Here is a 16,421-nt window from a genome sequence, read left to right as displayed (position 1 = left end):
AGCATACAAATAACAGTCATATTAAAATCTAAATGTTAGCTAAAGACACTCTAAATGTTAGAATACCATCATGTACTACAAACCTCTTTCTCCAAACGGTGTGATTATGAAATTGAAAAAAGATTTGGAAGAAAGTTCTTTAAACTTCTTCCCAATAACAGGAATCATCACACTATGGCCAGCACGTCATATCTGACCACCTCCTTCTCCTCCCTTCCTTCTGCCCTTTCTCCTCCCCTCTTCTCTCTTCTTCCTCCTCTCCTTTTTCTCCTTCTCCTTCTTATATTTTATTTGAAAAGTCTGGCTCATTTGTCTAGTATTGTCCATGACTACTTTGGACCTATAAAGACTGAGTTGAATAGAGAGGTCATATGGCCTGAACACCTAAACTATTTACTACTTGATCCCTAAGAAACGCTGACCAACCCTCACTGTAGAAGACAAAGGGAAGATGACATTCCTAGGTGAATTAAAATAGTGCTGGTGATTCAAAAGAGGCTTGTTGACTCTGTAACTTGTGCATGGGATCCGACCATTTAATCCCAAAGGCTCTTGTGATGCATAAGTCACTTGGGAGCCTAAGCATGACACCTCACTTCAGATTTGTGTATTCTTGTGTGCCAACCTGATTTCTTAGGAACTTCATGCACTAAATATGCTATGGGTCCTTCCGGCTCAGATCACGACCTGGTTAGCAACAGAGGCAGAAGCTGTTCGTGCCTACTAGGCAGCCTCTAGTAAGCTAGTAAAACAGCCTGGGTACAAACTGAAGTCAGTCATGGTTTTACAAACGGAGAACAAATGCAGTAAGATGCCAACCACAAGAATTCACAATAAACCTTGGGGCTTTGCCACAGTGTTCTTGGAATCAGCTTTGAAAGGTGGTTGCCTTATTTGGATTAGTAGTCATAGTAGAGAAGTCAGGATGTGGTTCTTTACATGTTTGGGCTAAAACCAATACTCAAGCCAGACTTCACTGTGACCTATGACATAAGGTCATATGATAAATATGATAAATATCGCCCCACAGCTGTAGGCAAGATCAAAGATTCCATTCTAGTTGTCACAGGTAGTCTTTTTACTTTAAATGACTTCTTTTCTCCTATATGGAAAAAAATAATAAAAACTTCGCTAAGAAGTATACCATCTAAAGAGTTAAAGCAAAGAGGTGAGTCCAAGTCTACTCATGTTCTTCGACAAGGTGGCGTACTGTGATTGTCCTAAAACCAAAGGAAATATTTTGACATCTCTGTCCAGGCTGACATAACATCTATATAAATATAATACAGAATATTCTAAAGTCCCATAGTCATAATGGAATTCTCAGGAGAAAGCAAACAAATGCAAAAGACAGCACTTTCCTTAAAATATAAAATAAAATTCACAAATTCGAATAAGACCCCAAAGAGCTCCCAGGCGTGCTGTAGAAATTATGTGAATGTTGGAACTACATGGGACTCCAGACCAAGAAGATACTGAGAGAAATGAAATTTAAACCAATTTTGTGATGTGCTTGACAGACTCATGCAAATACCTAGGCACTGAAAGAGAAACACGGATGCATCGAAGCCCAGCAGTAATGACTGAAACCATAACCTCTGATTAGTACATCTATACTGCACGGAACATTAACGATATAAGAAATGCCATTCTGGACACCCAGTCCAGACACAATCAGGCTGAATGAGCCTATCAGGTCTATTATTTTTATAACCAGAGCTGCAGACGAGTACAACACTGTTTTCTCTCTAGCGATGTCACCCTAACTAAATCAACATTACATGGAAGCAATAGGGTTGGTAAAATAAAAATGCTAAAGTAAATCCATTTGCCCAAATAACATTGAAGAATTCTCAAAAGCATTTCCAAGTATCTTTTATTTTAGAGTGAAACACAAACCCAGCGTGGGTTGGGAAGTTGGCAAGAACTTTACTACTAAAAGAAGCTGGCATTTTTTATATATTTACATAAGTAAAGAGGAAATTTTGTTCCTCAGCGTGGCAACACCAGAAATTCTGACAAAATATTATACATATTCATTTTAACTTTTTCTGTTTTAGAGTTGGCTAGAGTTAGGATAAACTAATGTATTTAGAATGATCATACATCCCATCCCTCATTTAATAAAGCCTGTTTAAAATATTGCCCTTATTAATGACTACCAGAACACAGCAGTGTTCATAATCCCAGTAATTCAATTGCCAGTAGTTTGTGCAATAAATCAGGAAAAGGTTAAAATATTTTTCATGCCAGAATAGAACATATCAATCTATTTTATTTGATTACTTTGTGTAATGAGGCTTTTTCAAGGCCAGATTACCTTACTCATTATAATTATGCCAGATCATATTTTTGTTTAAAATGGAAAAGATTTAAAAATGCCAGCAATAGAGTTGAAGCTAGTCTAGGGTGTTTTTCCTCCTTTGTATGTTTCAGGACATGAGAAATGACATCCTGCTCTCCTTCTAAGAGTAGAGAAGAAAGTAACATTGTTCCCATGAAAAGTAGATTAGGCAAATGGCATCTGGACAACACTCATTTGACTCATTGACATGAAAATTCAATAAAATCATCTGCAATGTTTTTTAATTTCAAAGTTAAATTCCACTCTGATAAGTAAACTCTTGAAAATCACTAGAGCACAATAATATCGCCTCTACATGCGGCAACATTCCTTTCTCAGTGAATGCAAGCTGAATTCAACCAAAAAAAAAAACTGCCATATTTTTTAAAAATAATAATTTTATCAACAAAGAATAACACAAAACATTTTCTGACATCCTTTTCCCACTTTCTAGAATAAACTCTTTCAGGGACATAAGGGAAATCTCCCTCCCAAAACCCAGTGGAGCCTCAGGCTCCCTTTGGCTCCAGCTGAGTTCCAGTAGCCCCACCCTGCTGTGAGGTCTGTCTCTAGGGAGTGAGCTGTGGTCATGAGAGGAGGGCATTTCTATAACCTGTTCTCCGTGTTCCTTCAAATTGAAATAAGGTCACTCCAACCATGAATAGCTCCACAAACCTCATGCTGGGTAAAAAGGGCTTTGATCTTGGTAAATCATAAGACTGGACAAAGAATGAAGGCAAGGAAGCAGGAAAGGGTGAAACAATGGTGGCCATTAGAAGTGGACTCAGAACTTTTCCCGGGACTTTTCAGAACTGTATCTCGTAAAATTATTATTCCTGAATAATAATAATAACAAGAATGGTCAGAAATAAAAAGTCTTAACAAATACTACTATATATTGGGTAGGATGGGGGGGCAGTTAAGACTCGTATGTTGCTGGTGGGAATGTCAAATGGTATAACCTCCTGCCACTTTGACAGTTTCTAACAAAGGTAGACATTCATCTCTCACATGAACCAGCAATTCTACTCCTAGAAGAGAAAAGAAATGCATATCTTCACCTAAAGATTTGTACAAAAATTTCATATCAGCCTTATTTACAACAGCTAAAGCTAGGAGCAACCCAAATGACCATAAGTAGGAGAATGGATGAAGAAGTTGTGCTATATACTACTCACACAATAGGAAACCTGAGTGTGATCAAGCAGGAGATGGCAAGAGTGAACATCAACATTTTAGTAATCAGTAAACTAAAATGCATGGGAATGGGCAAATTTAATTCAGATGACCATTATATCTACTATTGTAGGCATGAATTCCTTAGAAGAAATGCAGCAGCCCTCATAGTCAACAAAAGAGTCTGAATTGAAGTACTTGGGTGCAATCTCAAAAATGACAGAATGATCTGGGTTCATTTCCAAGGCAAACCATTCAACATCACAGTAATCCAAGTCTATGCCCTAACCACTAATGCCAAAGAAGCTGAAGTCAAATGGTTCTATGAAGACCTACAAGATCTTCTAGAACTAATATCAAAAATAGATATCCATTTCATCATAGGGGATTAGAATGCAAAAGTAGGAAGTAAAGAGATACCCGGAGTAAAGGGCAAGTTTGGCCTTGGCGTGCAAAATGAAGCAGGGCAAAGGCTAACAGAGTTTTGCCAAGAGGACATACTGGCCATTGCAAACACTCTCTTCCAACAACGCAAGAGACAACTCTACACATGAACATCACCAGCTGGTCAACACCAAAATCAGGTTGATTATATTCTTTGCAGACAAAGATGGAAAGCTCTATACAGACGGCAAGGACAAGATCTGGAGCTGATTGAGGCTCAGATCATGAGCAAAATTCAGGCTTAAATTGAAGAAAGAAGAGAAAACCACTAGACTTTTTGGATATGACCTAAATCAAATCCCTCATGATTATACAGTGGAGGTGATGAATAGATTCAAGGGATTAGATTTGGCAGACAGAGTGTTCAAAGAACTATGGATGGAGGTTTGTAACATTGTACAGGAAAGGGTGACCAAAACCATCCCCAAGAAAGAGAAATACAAGAAGGCAAAGTGGCTGTCTGAGGAGGGCTTAGAAATAGCTGAGAAAAAAAGGGAAGCAAAAGGCAGAGAAGAAAGGGAAAGATATATACAACTGGATGCAGAGTTCCAGAAAATAGCAGGGAGAGATAAGAAAGCCTTCTTAAGTAAACAATGCAAAGGAATAGAGGAAAACAATAGAATGGGAAAGACTAGAGATATTTAAAGAAAATTGGATATGCCAAGGGAATATTTCATGCAAAGATGGGCACAATAAAGGGAAGAAACAGCAAGGACCTAACAGAAGCAGACAAGATTAAGAAGAGGTGGCAAGAATATACCTAAGAACTATACAAAAAGGTCTTAATAACCCAGAAAACCATGAAGGTGTGGCCACTCACCTAGAGCCCGACATCTTGGAGTATGAAGTCAAGTGGGCCTTAGGAAGAATTACTACGAACAAAGCTAGTGGATGTGATGGATTTCCAGCTGAGTTATTTCAAATTCTAAAAGATGATGCTGTTAAAGTGCTGCACTTAATATGTCAGCAAATTTGGAAAAATCAGCAGTGGCAATAGGACTAGGAGCAAGGTAACGCTCAAAATCCTTCAAGCCAGGCTTCAACAGTATGTGAATTGAGAAATTCCAGATGTACAAGTTGGATTCAGAAAGGCAGAGGAACCAGAGATTAAATTGCCAACATACACTGGATCATAGAAAAAGCAAGGGAATTCCAGAAAAACATCTACTTCTACTTCATTGACTACACCAAAGCCTTTGATTTTGTGGATCATAACAACTGTGGAAACTTCTTAAAGAGATGGGAATACCAGAGCACCTTACCTGCCTCCTGAGAAATCTGTATATAGATCAAGGGGCAACAGTTAGAACCGATCATGGAACAAAGGACTGTTACAAAATTGGGAAAGGAGTATGTCAAGGCTGTATATTGTCACCCTGCTTATTTAACTTATATGCAGAGTACATTATGAGAAACGCTGGGCTGGAAGAAGCACAAGCTGGAATCAAGACTGCTGGGAGAAATATCAATAACCTCAGATATGTGGATGATACCACTTTAATGGCAGAAAGTGAAGATGAACTAAAAGAGTTTCTTGATGAAGGTGAAAGAGGAAAGTGAAAAAGCTGGCTTAATACTTAACATTTAAAAAACAAGATTATGGCATCTGGTCCTATCATTTCATCGCAAATAGATGGGGAAAAAGTGGAAGCAGTGACAGATTTATTTTCTTGGGCTCCAAAATCACTGCAGACAGTGACTGCAGCCACAAAACTAAAAGATGCTTGCTCCTTGGAAGAAAAGATATGACAAAGCTAGACAAAATATTAAAAAAGAGAGACATAATTTTGCTGACAGAGGTCCATATAGTAAAAGCTGTGGCTTTTCTAGTAGTCATGTATGGATATGAGAGTTGGACCATAAAGAAAGCTGAGCACTGACGAGCTGATGCTTTTGAACTGTGGTGTTGGAGAAGACTCTTGAGAGTCCTTGGACTGCAAGGAGATCCAACCAATCCATCCTAAAGGAAATCAGTCCTGAATATTCATTGGAAGGACAGACTGAAGCTGAAGCTCCAAGAGTTGGGCCACCTGATATGAAGCGCGGACTCATTGGAAAAGACCCTGATTCTGGGAGAGAATGAGGGCAAGAGGAGAAGAGTACAGAAGAGGATGAGACAGTTAGATAGCATAACTGCGCATTTTATCACTGAGTGCTAATTATTCCTCAATAAAGCAGCAGGAAAATTGTATTGTTATTGTTTAGTTGCTAAGTCCCGTCTGCCTCTTTTGTGAAGCCATGCATTAAGCAGGAAGTTAGCTGAGGGTAAGGAGGGTCCTTACCTTCACCTTCACCTTCACCTAAACATCCAATGGCCACCTACTCCCACCAAGAAATTCACCAGCCTCACCCCTAATACGCCCCCATCAGTACTCCAAAATAGTTACAGGACCTGGAAAAATTCCCCACTGGCCGACTGATGGGACTTTACTACTCTATCACGTGAGCACACCTCACACTGTGAGTGTGCTCAGTCACAGCCATGTTTAACTCCTTGCGACCCGATGCACTGTAGCCCACCAGGCTCCTCTGTCCATGGAGTTTTCCAGGCAAGCATACTGGAGTGGACCTCCATTTCCCTCTCCAGGTAATCTTCCCAAACCAGGGATAGAACCTACGTCTCTTCAGTCTTCTTGGATTGGCCAGCGGATTCTTTACCACTGAGCCACCAGGGAAGCTCCTGAAAAATGTGTTACTTTTAAATGAATCAATAGAGTACAAACAATATATATTTAAATAATTCTCAAGTTCATGTGATAATGTATGGAGCCTGTGGAAGGATTTCCACACTAGGAGAGAAAAGTTTATAGTTTATCGAAATACGTGAAATAACTGTTTAAAATTAATTCATTTATTTTAATTGGAGGCTAATTACTTTATAATACTGTGGTGTTTTTGCCATTTTTTTTTAAAAGAGAATAATATGTACACAGCCCTACAGCCCTTATGGGACTTTATGCTATGAATTGTTATGGGCATGCTGGATGGACACCAGGAATGATTTCTATTCAAGTTGACTCCAAAATATAGTGAAAAACTCAGTATTTCCTGTTTGAATTATTTATTAGTAATGCTTGCTAAAATGCTCATAGACCTTTTTCAGTTGGAATTTGCTTCCTTGTAAAGTGTTTTAGATACCACAATAAAGTTCGATTTTCGTTTCAAAATTTATATGCAAACCACAAATAGCCTCACATATTTCATGACAATTAAGTAAGGCTAGCAATTATTAAATAATTGACCTAATACTTTATAAGAAAGCATAATTATGAAGTAAAGGCAGCTCTTAATCTGAATACAATTTTGAAAATTAGGTAATAAGTTTAAGCATATGATTTTAAATCATTTTAATTTTATATATTTTTCTATGAATATATTAATTATAAACAAAGATATATTTCCTAAGAAAAGGATAATAAATGGTAATATTAATTTTATTCCCATGAAAGTTTAGCTTATATACATATCCACTGAAGTAATATTTATAGTACTTTTAATGTTGAAAAGATTCTATAATGATGAAAAAAGAATATATTCGGGGCAACAAAAAAGAAGAAATAATAATTTTTTACAAACATACAAAAAGAAGAAATTCTTTGCATACTGGTTTTCTCTATAATTAATGCTATGAAAGTCTAGCTAACTTTATGGTAAAACTCTACACCAAATAAGAATGCATAAAAACAGAGTGGTAATGGAATTTATGTTACTGAAATAATATCTTTCTGCAAAACAGTTAACTGGCTCCAAATAAAATCTATAAAATTATCATTTAGGTCATACAAAGTTATAAATAAATTATTGTATGGAAATAACATGAAAATATTTTATGATTTTTATCATATAAATTAAGGATCAATGAACCTTTTCTGTAAAGGGCCAGTTACTTATTATTTTGGGACTTGCAGGCCACATACAATCTCAGTCACATAATCAGTTAAAACATATAAAAGCATTCTTGTCTTGAGGTCTGTACATAAACATATGGATTTAATCCACAGGCCATAACTTACTGATCCTTGATATAGATCATTAATAACCATATCATAAAAATGCTAGCATAGTTATTTTAAAAGTTCAAATCTTTTCTTTTTACAATTACCAAATTCAAGTTCTGTTCTTGTTTGTTATCACTCATACCGATGCCAAGGGTATTTGTCAGGCAGTTCTCATCAATATGAAGGAGAGTGGCTTTCCTTTTTTCCTCCCTCCTGACTATTCACTCAAACTCACTTACTCCTCAAGGATGAGGTCCTTGTTATAGTTACTTTAAAGTTAAACTCAGCCGCCCAGAAATCATTTGCTCTTGACAATTCTTAGATCCATATGCTAATCATAAGAGTATAGAGTTAAGTCCTTCAGAATTGGTTGTGTCTTGTAAAACACACAGAATGTCTTTTTAAAGGAGAGATAAAGAGCTATCCTAAAACAAAAGGCCTATGTTTTCTCTTTCTGGAATTTCTTCTTTCCATCCCTGAAATTGCAATTCAGATCAGCCACCAGTATATAGACACATTTGTATGAAGGCAATGTGGATGTTTTCAAAATAAAACAGGTTCATTGCATGTCCTTTGAGTATATATTCATATATGTGTGTGTGTGTGTGTGTGTTCATACCTGCCAACCTCTTAGAAGTTTAAAATCAAGTAATTTCTAATTTTATCCATGTTACTTCTACAAAGTACAGCAAAACTCAAAATCTTCAGGGAAATAAAAATGTTTTTTCAGATCTAAGGAATTTCAAAGGTTGAGGAAATTTCAAGCTGGAGCCATTGCAGTTTTATTAATAAATCATTTTTTTTTCTTGAAGTAGAGAATGACAGAGCTTCAAAAGAGTTCCTTTAGGTGTTTTGTTTTTAATAGAGGCCAAAATGTATAGATTCTAGACACTCCTTCTTAAAAATAATTTAATGACTCCCTTGTCCTCTGGATAAAGTGCAAACTTCTAAACATGGTTTGCACCTTCTCATCCAGGCTCCTTTTTCTCTTTCTTCTTTGCTTCTCCCGTGGTGCATCTTGCATTCGATGCAGCAGCCACTCTGAATGCCTGTCAGTCTCTACTGTGTTCAGTGACCTCTGTACCTCCAGCCTTGGCGCATGGAGGTCCCACTGCTCCGGACTCACTTCCTCTTGGCCAACACTTTTCCCTTACCTGGCTTCTGCTTAGTCCTCAGTCTCTGCTTAGATGTCATTTCTCTCATGTAGTCCATTGTGACTGCTCCCGAAGCCCAGGTTACGTGAATTTTCTCTCTCTGTCATCGCTGATTTATTTTTTATCAGAACACTCTTAACACGTTATATTGTGATTGAAGTTCAGTGGTCGGTGCCCTTCTTTTGACAGCTGTCTCAGGAAGGTCAGGGTGAGGCTTCTTAATGACAGTAAACCTGATGCCTACTATGGTGCCTGAGACGGTAGATTCTCAGAGAATATTAACTGAATGTTGCTGGATTTAGAATGACTCCTGTCTGATCTTGTCCACTACAATGGAGAGAAGATGATGCTACTGACCCACCAACCAAAGGACATAATCTGAAAGAATCTTATTTTCCATGAACACTTGAGGCCTTAAGAACTGAAGTAGAGAAAGAGTTGGGCAAAAGGCATGGTCTTCCTTTCTACAGAAAGTAACAATATTTAGTGACCAAATTTGTGACCCTGAACTTATTCTTAAGCTCTGCATAACTGAAATAGGGTAACAGAGACTGACTTTGTCAAATGGTCAAAAAGGTTATAAACACAACTTGGAAAACAACAGAGCTCTCTCTGATTTAGATAACTGAAATTTACAAGACGTGTTCCTTTTAGCCTGGAGATGCAGGGAGAACAGTCCAGCAGATCAGATTCCGCTCCTCTGCTCAGCCGTCACTGCTCAGCACAGTCACCAAATGGGGAGTTCCTCTTTAAACTAACATTTGATTTGCGCTTGTACATCTTGCCCCTTCTCCCCTTTCTCAAAGCTTGTTCTTGATATTAATCTCCCTGCCCCTCATTTTTTTTAAAAAAAATTAAGTTTAATTGATTTTATAATATTGTTTTAATTTTAGGTGTACGGCAAAGTGATTCAGTTATGTATACATATTTTTTTCAGAATATTTTCCATTATAGGTTATTACAAGATTCTGTACATCTTCCGTTATATAGTAAATTCTTGTTGCTTATCTATTTTATATAGTAGTTTGTATCTGATAATGCCATACTCCTAATTTATCCCCCGCCACCCTGACTCCTTTTCCCCTTTGGTAACCGTAAATTTGTTTTCTGTCTGTGGTTCTGTTTCTGTTTTGTATATACATTCATTTGTATTATTTCAGGTTTCACATATAAGTGATATCATAAAATATTTATCCTTCTCTGTCTAACCTACTTCACTTAGTATGAGATTCTCTAGGTCCATTCATGTTGCTGCAAATGTCAATTTTTTATGACTGAGTAATAATACCCCACTGTATGTATGTATGTATATATGGTACTGCTGCTGCTAAGTCACTTCAGTCATGTCTGACTCTGTGCGACCCCAGAGATGGCAGCCCACCAGGCTCCCCCATCCCTGGGATTCTCCAGGCAAGAACACTGGAGTGGGTTGGCATTTCCTTCTCCAATGCATGAAAGTGAAAAGTGAAAGGGAAGTCGCTCAGTCGTGTTTGACCCTCAGCAACCCCATGGACTGCAGCCCTCCAGGCTCCTCCATCCATGGGATTTTCCAGGCAAGAGTATTGGAGTGGGTTGCCATTGCTTTCTCCAGTATGTATGAAAACCCTTAATCTGAAAAGATACATGCACCCCAGTGTTCATGGCAGCACTAATTTACAATAGCCAAGACATGAGAAGAACCCAACTGCCAGTCAACAGACTTATCACACCATAAATCTGTTGACTGGCAGTTGGGTTCTTTTCATGTCTTGGCTATTGTAAATTAGTGCTGCCATGAACACTGGGGTGCATGTATCTTTTCAGATTAAGCATTTTCATCCTTTCCAGATATATGCCCAGGTGTGGGATTGCTGGGTCATATGGTAGTTCTAGTTTTCATTTTTTAAGGAACCTCCCTACTGTTTTCCAAAGCGGCTACACCAATTCACATTCCCACTAACAGTGTATAAGGGTTCCCTTTTCTTTCAGAATGTACTATTTGCAGCCATTTTGATGATGTCCATTCTGACTGATGTAAAGTGATACCTCATTGTGGGTTTGATCTGTATTTCTCTAATAATTAGTGATGTTGAGCATCTTTTCATGTGCCTCTTGGCCATCTGTATGTCTTCTTTGGAGAAATGTCTTATAAGGTCTTCTGCTCATTTTTGATTGGGTTGTTTGTACATTTTGGATATTAAATCTTTGTTGATCAAGTCATTTGCAAACATTTTCTCCCATTCCATTGATTGCCTTTTTGTTTTCTTTATGGTTTCCTTTGCTGTGCAAAAGCTTTTAAGCTTGATTAGGTCTCATTTGTTTATTTTTGCTTATATTTCTTTTGCCTTGAGAGCCCCTGTTCCCTGTCTTAAATGTGGTCTTGTATTTCTATATATGATTTTCCACTATCACCTTCTTGCCTCAAGCTTCCCTTTTGCCTTATTTTGGTCAGTGTCAAACCACACTGCCCTCCACATTCCCAGGTCTGAGACCTTTGGTTGCTGCCATTCCCACGGCCATTATCAATGCTCCTGGCTGACTCAAGGTCTTAGGATGTGGCTTTCAAATACCAGCACTTGGGACCTTGGGGCATGGGGGTGGGCTCAATAGGAACAGGGACTGTGAACCTATTACTGCTTCTCTGGCATACATGAGCACAGCAGAACTGGAGAGTCAACGAAAATGGCTAAATACCAAGTGGAATCTTCCTAATGCCACAGATTAACAGAGACATAGAAAATTCCTCAGCTCACCAGGGTGTTCTCCTTTATGGGGCTGAATGAAGAAGATTTCTGCAAGGGGTGTTTGCCAGGGTCAGCCTACCACAAAGTACTGTTGAGTCTTCAGGACAATAGAGGAAATTTTCAAACCAGAAGCATCAGTGCTTTTGGTGTATTGATACTGATATTACACGTGCAAATGCCCAGCAGTCCATGGCTGCTCTCCTACCTTGTGCAGCTGATAATACTGGGAGGAACCAATTCCACCTTGCTCCTCCGCAGTCCAGAGCACCAAACGCAGGGTTCTCTTTGGACGCAGACCTGGGAATAACAATAAAACAAGTGATTCTTCAGTTGATTTTGAATTAAAGAAAAAAAAAAATGGCAGGGCCTCTCATCTGAATTCTTCAGGAGGGAAGCAGGAGGGAATCAGAGGTACACCCTTTCATCTCTTGCTGGTGTGGCTGCCTGATGCACGGTGTGGCTGACCCAGCAAAGGAGGACCCCCAGGGCCAGTCTCCAGGGCAGGTTAATGATGAAAGGGATTGTGGCGACTGCTGTCTGCAGCCCAGGGAGTGAGAGCCTCTATTCATATTTTTAACTGGACAAAGTACCCAGTAGGACACAACTGATGGCCAAGTTCACTGGGCTGCTAGAGTCCATCCAGAAGATGTAGTTAGGAAGACTCTAGGCAAATCCTGAGGCCTTCCTTCCCATGATTAACTGAAACCCAGTGATTAGTCTCTACTTCAAGATAAGGTATGTAAGGGGTTGCTTCTTAGTCTAAATCCACAAGTATAACCAACTGCCCATGCTATCCTTAGTAATGAATGATCATGAAGAAAACACAATGCTGCATTCATTGACTTGGGAAATACAAACTTACATCCTGCAGTCATTGAAGTTACTGGCAGATCTGGCATATCTAGAACCATTTTTGAGTGATGGTGTCAGCTCCATAAAAGTTAACTACAAGGGTCAAACAGTATGCTGGGAGTTTCACTTTTTGATCAAGACTTGAAACTTGTTTCTGATTTGGACCTGATGATGTTGCTTCTGAGAAATAATAAGTGCAGAAAAACATGAAGCGGGGCTTAAACCTCATTAAGAAGACCTTTCCTCTTGCCTCACTGCAGGGAAGCCATAGGGAAGGACTATGAATGGCTACGAGATGGACACACAACAAGCATCGAGTATAACGACCAGTGCCGCCACCCAGGCACGTGGAGGGCAGCAGGCTGGTTGACTGCAGCCTGGATGATGAGTGCTCCTGGGAAACGGAGCTCTGTTCCTCCTCCTCTGGACACCGACAAGTATTCTTTCCTTGTATAAGTCTAGTGCTAAGGTACTGAAAAGGAGTTAAGCTTTTCACTAAATGAAACACTGTGAAATGACTTTACACTTGAGCAATTTTGACATCAAACAGCACAGGCTGTTGAGTTCCAACTGTTGAACTGAGTTGAGTTGAGGCAGGCTGACCTGAGTTCCAACTAAAGCCCAGAAAAGCAATTTCCTCATCCAATTGTTCAGCAGATCCCATTGGTGTTTCCTGCTAAGTCTATCTAGAATCCAACTTTTCACCTCTGCTCCCATGCTGGTCCAAGCCCCACCCATTTTTGTGTGGACTGTTGCAGTCGCCTCCAAGCTGGTCACCCTGCCACAGTCCATGCCCCTCTGCAGGTGATGGTCTGTACTGCAGTCAGCAGGCCCCTCGTAAAACGTATGCCAGAGCATGTCATTTCTCTGTTCAAGACCTCCAAGAGCCACGCTGCAAGCTTCTGGTTCAATGTGATGCCCCCAGTGCCTAGACTGTTTGGCACACATATTTGGTGCCCAATAAATAGGTACCAAATTACCACACAACTGCACTCATCTCACACGCTAGTAAAGTAATGCTTAAAATTCTCCAAGCCAGGCTTCAGCAATACGTGAACCGTGAACTTCCAGATGTTCAAGCCGGTTTTAGAAAAGGCAGAGGAACCAGAGATCAAATTGCCAACATCCGCTGGATCATCAAAAAAGCAAGAGAGTTCCAGAAAAACATCTATTTCTGCTTTATTGACTATACCAAAGCCTTTGACTGTGTGGATCACAATAAACTGTGGAAGATTCTGAAAGAGATGGGTTTCTGCCTCTTGAGAAACCTGTATGCAGGTCAGGAAGCAACAGTTAGAACTGGACATGGAACAACAGACTGGTTGCAAATAGGAAAAGAGTACCTCAAGGCTGTATATTGTCACCCTGCTTATTTAACTTATATGCAGAGTACATTATGAGAAACGCTGGGCTGGAGGAAGCACAAGCTGGAATCAAGATTGCCGGGAGAAACATCAATAATCTCAGATATGCAGATGACACCACCCTTATGGCAGAAAGTGAAGAGGAACTCAAAAGCCTCTTGATGAAAGTGAAAGTGGAGAGTGAAAAAGTTGGCTTAGAGCTCAACATTCAGAAAACTAAGATCATGGCATCTGGTCCCACCACTTCATGGGAAATAGACGGGGAAACAGTGGAAACAGTGTCAGACTTTATTTTTGGGGGCTCCAAAATCACTGCAAATGGTGATTGCAGCCATGAAATTAAAAGACGCTTACTCCTTGGAAGGAAAGTTATGACCAACTTAGATAGCATATTAAAAAGCAGAGATATTACTTTGTCAACAAAGTTCCGTCTAGTCAAGGCTATGGTTTTTCCAGTAGTCATGTATGGATATGAAAGTTGGACTATAAAGAAGGCTGAGTGCTGAAGAATTGATGCTTTTGAACTGTGGCATTGGAGAAGACTCTTGAGAGTCCCTTGGACTGCAAGGAGATCCAACCAGTCCATCCTTAAGGAGATCGGTCCTGGGTGTTAATTGGAAGGACTGATGTTGAAGCTGAAACTCCAATACTTTGGCCACCTGATGAGAAGAGCTGACTCATTTGAAAAGACCCTGATGCTGGGAAAGATTGAGGGCAGGAGGAGAAGGGGACAACAGAGGAGGAGATGGCTGGATGGCATCACCAATTCGATGGACATGGGTTTGGGTGGACTCCGGGTGATGGACAGGGAGGCCTGGCGTGCTGCAGTTCATGGGGTCACAAAGAGTCAGACATGACTGAGTGACTGGACTGAACTGAACTGAAATAGGTACCAAATTAATAAATAAATCCAAGGTGTGGTGTCTTAGGGTAAAATTCAAAGCTCTCTAATGCTATCCCAGCCTCATCTCCTAAAACTTTCCTGCTAGTTCATTTTCCAGGCAAAGTATTGCAGTTGAAAAATGTGGACAGATCTGCTGAGCCCTGCTATCAACAGGCACCAGCTGTGTGACCGCTGAGACATGTTTCCACCTGGACTTCAGCTTCCTTATCTGAAGAGTGGAGGGAATATTACGTGTTCATAACATAACAATTTCCAGGGGTGGCTGTGAGGATGAAATGAGATGTGATGACGTATGTAAGACACTCTGTCTGGCATGTGGCAGATGCTCAATGAACGAATTATAAAACTACATAATGGATAGTCAGGCACAGAGCATACGTTTTTACCCATAGAGAGAAGGGGCATCTAAATACTCAGTACAGAGAGTCTTCCCAAGTCACTTGAGTCCCTGCTGAAAAAGAATCCTGAAGGGCCCACTGCCTGCTCCACAGAGTCAAACTGCCTACTCATTTTCATAGCACAAACTGTTGTTGAAGAAAGAAACCTAATCAGTCTATCTAAAGATCACAGTCATTGGTTCCTCAAACAGAAATGTGCTTAATGTCAACTTAAACCAAATGACATTTTGCTTGCAACAGAGAAAACAGTCAAAGAAAAAAGGATAAAGTGCTGCAAATGAAAATTCTGAACTTTTTTTAAACCCATATAAAAGGGGAAAAAAATCTTTCTGTTTACATATCTCTGCCTTTACCAGCAAAACAGTACCAAATTATTAAAATGATGGAATTCTCTAAATAGGGATCAAGTGACAGTTTAGCCCGAATTAGAGAAAAATTAATTTTTCAAAGCAAATGCTCTGAATATCCCCATAGACTTGGTGTTCTAACTTGCAAATCATTGCTGTACAGGATTAGTCTCCCTCACATTTCAAATCAGCCAGGTGGCCAATGATGTTCCATTAAGATAACAAAAAAGTGATCTGTTTGAAGTAAGGAATGCTAAAACCTGCAAGCAACAACAGCATAGCTAGTGCACAGCTGGCCCTGAGGATACCAAGAGACCCCCACCCCCACTCAGTCCTGGAGAAATTCAGTCCCCATTCTACTCCACAATCAAGGTGAAGGCCCAACCGAGGAGGTTGGGAAACGGGCGGTTAAGCAGATACCGACGGAGCTGCAAGGTCTCTTTTCTGCTCTGACCTTCTGGTTGCCCCTAGAGCCTAAGAGAAAAGGCCTTCACTCAGCCCTAGACCCTGCCTCTAGCCTGGAGTTTGAGCTCCCAGGCCACCTGAGTTCACAGCTGGGCAGTGCGGGGCACAGAGAGGTGTTGGCCCTGGGATCTCAATAAACTCGGTGTCCCTGCTCTGCCCCTTCTAGCTCTGTGACTTCGGACTTGTCTAATCTCTCTGAGCCTCAGTTTCTTCATCTACATAGTAAGGAAAAGGGTAATTGCCTCATGGCTG

General features: G+C 39.9%; 1 protein-coding gene across 6 annotated transcripts in view; it reads right to left on the bottom strand.

The window, feature by feature from the left end:
- Window positions 1–16,421, bottom strand: part of CPQ (carboxypeptidase Q) — a 573,403-nt gene that overhangs the window by 116,617 nt on the left and 440,365 nt on the right. For all 6 annotated transcript variants that reach the window (XM_025265059.3, XM_025265060.3, XM_044928552.2 and 3 more), the window contains exon 6: window positions 12,045–12,136. In XM_025265059.3, coding sequence (XP_025120844.3) covers window positions 12,045–12,136 — 92 coding nt within the window. The remainder of the gene's footprint in view (window positions 1–12,044; window positions 12,137–16,421) is intronic.

Source organism: Bubalus bubalis, chromosome 15, assembly GCF_019923935.1.
Source record: "Bubalus bubalis isolate 160015118507 breed Murrah chromosome 15, NDDB_SH_1, whole genome shotgun sequence".
NCBI lineage: Eukaryota > Metazoa > Chordata > Mammalia > Artiodactyla > Bovidae > Bubalus > Bubalus bubalis.
This window is presented reverse-complemented; position numbering and strand designations above follow the sequence as displayed.